At 40.1% G+C, this 6,927-nt stretch overlaps 2 protein-coding genes across 3 annotated transcripts in view; both read left to right on the top strand.

Annotated features, from left to right (window-relative positions):
* hyal1 (hyaluronidase 1) overlaps positions 1 to 4,272 on the top strand; it is a 9,567-nt gene extending 5,295 nt beyond the window's left edge. The window contains exon 5 of the mRNA XM_019861127.1: positions 4,191 to 4,272. The gene's annotated coding sequence lies outside the window, so the exon portion shown is untranslated. The remainder of the gene's footprint in view (positions 1 to 4,190) is intronic.
* Positions 4,186 to 6,601, top strand: npffl (neuropeptide FF-amide peptide precursor like). 2 transcript variants are annotated; one of them, XM_019861130.1, is made up of 4 exons: positions 4,186 to 4,246; positions 4,330 to 4,492; positions 5,239 to 5,354; positions 6,158 to 6,601. In XM_019861130.1, the coding sequence occupies exons 2-4, from the start codon at positions 4,340 to 4,342 to the stop codon at positions 6,276 to 6,278; spliced, it is 390 nt and encodes a 129-aa protein (XP_019716689.1). In that variant the 5' UTR covers positions 4,186 to 4,246; positions 4,330 to 4,339; the 3' UTR covers positions 6,279 to 6,601. The 2 variants fall into 2 exon arrangements, with proteins under 2 accessions (XP_019716689.1, XP_019716688.1); XM_019861129.1 differs by lacking the exon at positions 4,186 to 4,246 and having other exon boundaries at positions 4,317 to 4,492.
* The last annotated feature ends 326 nt before the right edge of the window (positions 6,602 to 6,927 follow it).

Here is a 6,927-nt window from a genome sequence, read left to right as displayed (position 1 = left end):
TTTTTTTTTTAACATGAAAAAGTGTGATTTTGCTACAGCTGCTGCAGACCTGTCGAAATCAACCCCTTGGACCTTGAATAAGCTCACCTGCAAAAAAGCATGAATCCGCAGATAATATATCCCCTTTGTCCCAATGCCTGGCCTCTTTTAATAGTACGTAAATGTCACAAGATGGAAGAAAAGCACTTAAAACCCATGCACCACAAAGCACCAACACCATGCTCGTAGAATGTACATAACCATGAACCCATGTCACATAAACAACAAATTGAAGTAGTTCAATTATACCACAAACAAACCACATTGACATGAGACTCATCGATAGTATGAGCTGATATATTGTTTTAAATAACATGCTATCTCAAATTGGCATAACATCACACATTGGAAAACACATATTGGATGTGTACTGGCACTTCACACAGTTTATTAAACCCACTTTTTGGTATTTACACAATAAAGAAAAAAAAACCAAGAGGCAGTTTAAGGCACATCGTAAAGGCGAAGTAGACAGCATGGGGTATTAGTAGCTCCATCAGGAGAGAAGCAAAAACATACCCTTGAGGTGCATTCAGAACTGGCAACAAAATAGGGGACCAGGTTAACAGGAAAAAAAGAACAACAACAAAACAAGCACTACCAATGAATTAAAGTTCACAACAACTCAAAGATTCCACCAGATGTCATATAAATGGACAATCAAAAAAAAAAAACCTCAGGGGAATAAGCAAATATGTGAATAGTGAACTGGGAATATGCAGAGGTATACTTCTATTAGGGTTGATAAGAATAAAAATAAATATTGTCCACATTTATGTGGTTAGGGTTAATCCAAAATGATTATTATTGCTTCTAAAATGGATGTTCTCTCTGTCAAGATTTGAATACACAGCATGAAAGCCAAATATATCTAACATTAAATCTTGAATGTGATCATGAATACTGCCGTGGTCCTTGTTCAAAGCATCTTCAATAGTTTCTGGATATCAGTGTGCTTTTCAAGTGAGCCAGATGGACTTATTCATTTATTTATTATTATTTTTTTTAAGCGCACAGCAATAAATGTTGAAATCAATCTGCTTGTACTTCTCATGATGCCAGCGACTACATGCAACTGTCTATCATACGCTGAAACATCCGGTCGCTAAATTGGTTGCTGCCTGAGGATTTCCTGGAACATCACGCTGGGCGTGCGTCAGCAACAAAAGAAAATGACGCATGCCTTCGTTGGTTCTGCTGGACAAGCTTGTATTAGTGGCAGGGTGAAGGACCTCTTTCGCCCTCTCCTTTATTTCTGCTTCAATTGATAAAAATACAATTGAATAATCAATGAAAATGTCTTGAAATAAATAACAATTCCATTCACTAGTTAAAACGTCCACCATCAAAAAAAGAAAAACATTAAATTAATTAAAAATATATATTGAAATAAAAATATCATAGATTAATAAACAATTATGTTAATAAATACAATTTAATGAACAAAATGCCTTTCAATAATTGTCAAGAACATGCATTCAAATTCAATGGTTAAAAATATTATTAATGACAAAAATATCATTAAATGAATTTGAAAAATGGTTACAAATTGGACTAATAGTTGAAAAATAGCATCAAACGAGCAAAAAACCCACAAACAAAATGCCAAGACATGTATAAATAGGGTTGAAAAATAACGGATAATTGAAGGTGTTTTTTAAATTAATTTTTTTAAATAATGAATTAATCGTTTTACTATACATTGTATTGGATTCCTATTTATTTCATTTTAGCGCAAGCAGGCCTTCAAACAAGATGCAGCGGCCTTGGAAATATTATACAGCCAGTGTATATAAATATTATACATCAAGTGTTTCATTTCATTTCCAATGTGAACAAAATGTGCCACGTGATGCACATTTGATCCCGTTTGCACAGTTGTCTGTCGTTTCACTTCATTCTGGAAAGCAACCGGGTGTTTATTTGTTACGCTTGGGTAGGAATTTCATATCTAAAACGGTGCGCAGTTACGTTCTTTCCCAAATGTCCAAACAATCTTATCTTTTATCGTTTACTCCAGTGAGTCAGCCTTGATGTATTATTATGAGGACTTATTAGTGGCTGCTGGAAATCTTTGCATTGCCAGTAAAAACAATACAAATGACTGACACATTTTTAATATCGCGTCAGGGGAAATTAGAATGTCATCTCACGCCAAGGTTTATTGATCTCCATTTAAAATATAAAGTGCGGATGACATGCTGGTTGCCATGGCAGTTAAACATCGACCGTGCGTGTGTGCGTTTGTTTAGTTTAATCCGATTGTCAACCATTAGACGTGTTACGGTGAAGCATGGACACTGTGGGGATTATTAATTACCGCGCAGTGCACACACTATCAACACAATATATCCTACAAATATGACAATGCTGATTAAAAAACGTTTCTTTCTGTATTGTTAGGTAACACGCGCAAATGTTTACAGTATGTAAAACACTGGAAATATGTTAACATGCTAGAGCGTAAACAATGCGCTACTCTATATATTATTTAAAAAAATACAATATTTAAAGTAATTTCCATGTGTAGGCTTTAAATCAGTGTTTGAACTGTCACTCAAGTTGAGTGATGCGATGGCGAACGTGCAGAGTGAGCAACGTGGCTTCAGTTTGTAACTTTCTTGCGGGGGGGGGCTGCTTTTGAGTGAATTTTACGAGTGAGTTTAGGCCCTAAACTGCATACATTTGCACTTGTTTGAGTTAGCCAAAATATGAGCCCTAGACTGACCAATTGACCAATCCAACGACCCATCGATTGACCGACCAATTGACTGACCGTCCGAACAACTGACCGATCACCCCACCAACTAACCAACCGACTGATCAACCGACCCACCAACAGACCACGGGGGGGGGCTGCTTTTGAGTGAATTTTACGAGTGAGTTTAGGCCCTAAACTGCATACATTTGCACTTGTTTGAGTTAGCCAAAATATGAGCCCTAGACTGACCAATTGACCAATCCAACGACCCATCGATTGACCGACCAATTGACTGACCGTCCGAACAACTGACCGATCACCCCACCAACTAACCAACCGACTGATCAACCGACCCACCAACAGACCATTCCTCAGCCTGACCAACTCAGCCACTGACCCAAAAACCAACCCAACGACCGATTGACTGACAGACTGACTGTCTCCTAACAGACTAGCCACAGACCACCGACTCCCCCAATGCTCCACCGACTGACCCACCAATCGTACAAATCAGTCTGACCTACTCACTGACCCCCACCGACTGATTGACTGACCGACCTACTTACTGACAGACTCGATACACCCACCGACTGTACGACGCATGATTGAAGGAACGACTGACCGACTCCTGGCAGACTAGCCACCGCCTGACCGACTCCCCCAATGTCCCACCAACTGAACAACCCACGCACTGACCCAACAACTGACCCCCCCAAGCCCCCCGACCGATTGACTGATCGACCCCTGACAGACCAGCCACCAACCGACCCACTCACTCAGTAACCCACAGACTGCCCCTTCAATCAAAAAATCACTGACTCAGCGACTCGTTGACCCACCCACAGTCTGAATGCCGTACCCGCTAACCCAACAACTGACCCACCGTCCCCACCCACAACCCCCAACCCCACCAACAAGCAGACTTCCCAACGCACCAATCTACCCACCGACTGAACGACCCACACACTGACCCACTGACTGACCTAAAAACTGACCCGGCAATGGACTGACCGCACGCTTGCACTCACACCAAAATGACTTCCTGTTCAATTCCGGGCATGGGTCCTTGAGACTTTGAAACACATGGACTCCCACTTCCCCGATCCCTTCCAAGAGGGCCTCATTAAAATCAAAAAGCAATGTTCCAGCTCTCTTGTTGATCATGTCGGCATCGCCGCTTACAGTATGGGCTGATTATGGAGCTGATGAACGTTTCCTCCAGCTCGTCTTGTCTTGTACTCTGCCGTCCGGGGGGCTAGTGGATCACGGCCTATTTGTGAGGATTTATCTGTTTAATAAGTCTTGACTTTTGTGCTGCGCGCTGTCCTCTGGGCCACATAATGACTGTCTCCTGTCATCACTAAATACTCCGGTGTTGAGCTTAAATGGCCTGGCTTCTAGCCTACATCCTGTCCCTCGCCCCCATTTGCACCGTGACATCTTTCTCCAGCTCTCCTGAGGTTTGACGGCGTCTCGGCACACGGTGTATAAAAGACAGCGGACCAGGTCGGTGCATCTCATCTTGCACTTACTTGCCTGTAAGTCCTTCCGAGCTTTTGGAAAGTCGTTTTCTTCTTCTTCTTGCCGAGGCTGGCCAATATGGACACGAGTGCAGCTGTGACCATTCTAGTGGTGCTGATGGCACTGACGGGCGTCAGCCACGGGCTTCGCGCCGGAGGCCTGCCGGAGGAGCGTGAAGATATAAAAGGGGCTAGGTCAGAGGACAACATGGACAATCACTTGCTGGCGATGGTGAGACGGCCAATCCAAATCATCACAACATCTGCATACACACTGCCTGCATCTGTACTGTATCTAAAAAAAAAAAAAACATTCGTAAAGCTTTTCTGCAGAAAGTCATATTGTAAACACAATTCTGTGTTCATTCAATCATTTGGAAAACTATACATTGCAAAATAGTTTTTTCTATATTAGGAATTTACATGAAGCTAATCTTTTCATTTGAACTAAGACTTTTTTTAATAGGACATGTACAAGCAATAGCACAAAAGAAATAAATACATAAAATGTGAAGTTACAGATGAATAAATAAACATTTATGAATGAATAAATGTATTTTGTCCCAAAGTTAAATCACAAATGCGTGAGATGTAATGGCCTACTTTTTATTCATTTTATTTCTTATTTCATTTCCAACCATCGAAAAGTATGAATAAAATGGAATGATCCATGTTTAAATACTTTCATAAATAATTCAACATTTCCTTTTGTGTAAACATAACTAAACGTGCTCTCCTGTCGAAACAATTTAAAATGGACCATCACATGTCCCATATGGCGTGATTATAAAAATATATGAAATATGTTGCAGTTAATCGAGTTCACATGCGACACGGAATAAGAGTGTGCAAGACTTTGGAATATCCAGTGCTTACATTAGGAGGAGATTACACACTTATTAAGTGTGTTTTCATGACATCTGTTTTTTCTGATAGCATTGTTTCCAATGTCTTGTTTTGTTTTTTTCCAACCACCAGGAGAGCGTCAAAGCGGACAGAAGCTTGGACGATCGTCTGCTGACGGCAATGCTCAGAGCTCTGCTGCTGGGATCTCACAGGGAAGCCCGGAACTCTGTGCTCCATGAGTCGCAGAGGTTGGTGCAAATTCTTTTTTTCTCCCAGGTTCACAAATTACAAATTTTCATTATTAAAAAAAAAAGTAATTCCGGGTACAGTGTCTTGAGTTATAATCTTAAAAAAAAAATGAAGAAATATAATACGAATCAGTATAGCATGTTTAGACTCGTGGGGCCACATAGAACATATTATTGTAAAGACAATGTTTGACTTGAGTTCCCCTTTAAAGGTCAACTGTGAAGTAATTTTAGTAATCCCAAACGAAATATTTTTATGTCGCAAATAGAGTAATTAAACAAAATACATAAAATAAAGCAAAACAACTGTTTGCCTGAATGTGAACAGTGCATCACCACACAGTGCCGAGACATTTCGCCGAATAACTCGATAACAATGGCAAAGAGCAGTTAACGGGATAATCAACAACGCAGTACCATGGCTGACTGGTGACTCGGCATTCTGTAAATGACGTCACTCGCCGGATTTTGCAGAACAAAAGCATTTTTGTTGTGAAGCGTGTTGCTATGGGTCTAACTATGAATCTGGGTGGGTTGCGTTAAAAAAAAAAAAAAAAAAACGAACGCAAGTATGCTTGAAATGGTTTTCGCTCTATGTGTTACTGAAAAGATGGTTGGCCAAGTTTACTTCACATCTGACCTTTAAGGACCTGCAGGACTTGTCCCTCATCAAAAGCATTTTTTTTACACTTCTTACCATCCATAAAGAGACAAAAGCATTTTTCATTCTAATCCTCTCATCAGTCAGCCCCCCTCAATTTCCATGTGTCTCCAAATCCTCCTCCCACCTCCCCCCCTGGCAGGTTTGGGCGCTTGTCCCAAGGGCCGCTCGTGTTGGAGGATCACATCAACTCGCCTGACTGGGAGGAGGCTCCCGGCCAGATCTGGAGCATGGCGGTGCCCCAGAGGTTTGGCAAGAAATAATATGCTGCTGCAAAGAGGACGCATGAAGGGCAGCAAGCTGACAAGGGCGACCCCTGTCCATCAGATGAAACTGAAATGGAAAATCACTTGTTTTTTTTCCTTGAAACCACAGATGTATTTCGCTAAAAAAACAAACAAAGCTTTATTTTTATTTTATCTTCACTGTCACCAACATGATACTGATTGGAGTAAATGCTAGGGCCAAAAAGGACAAGTTTTTATTTAAGAAAATAATGAAATATTAATAAAGACTTTGAACCTGGAGGAGTATATTTCATAAATGTGCTCATTTCATTGTGGCGAAACAATAGCAACAAATGATTGTTAAAAAAAAAAAGTAATCTCCCCCCCCTCTCTCCATTATCAAAGTCTAGATAACCAGTAGAGATATTGAGTAAAAATGTTGAAAATACGGTGATTTATCAATTATTGAAATAGAGTAAAAAAGTGTTAAATATGCTACATTAATTCAGAAATAATTGCTAAACTACAGAAAAAGGGAAACAAAATGAAAATACAATCAATGAACGAAGAAATAAAATAAAATACTGGACAGTAAAATAAGGAATGAAACATAATAAATGGACCTAATCATTAAAATACAATCACCTTGCCATATCACAGTTCAATTTTCGCTGTTTCATTGTGT

The sequence above is a fragment of the Hippocampus comes genome, unplaced genomic scaffold (assembly GCF_001891065.2).
Source record: "Hippocampus comes isolate QL1 unplaced genomic scaffold, H_comes_QL1_v1.1 scaffold40, whole genome shotgun sequence".
Lineage (NCBI taxonomy): Eukaryota > Metazoa > Chordata > Actinopteri > Syngnathiformes > Syngnathidae > Hippocampus > Hippocampus comes.
Note: the sequence above shows the minus strand (reverse complement) of the source record. Positions and strands in the feature narration are given on the sequence as shown.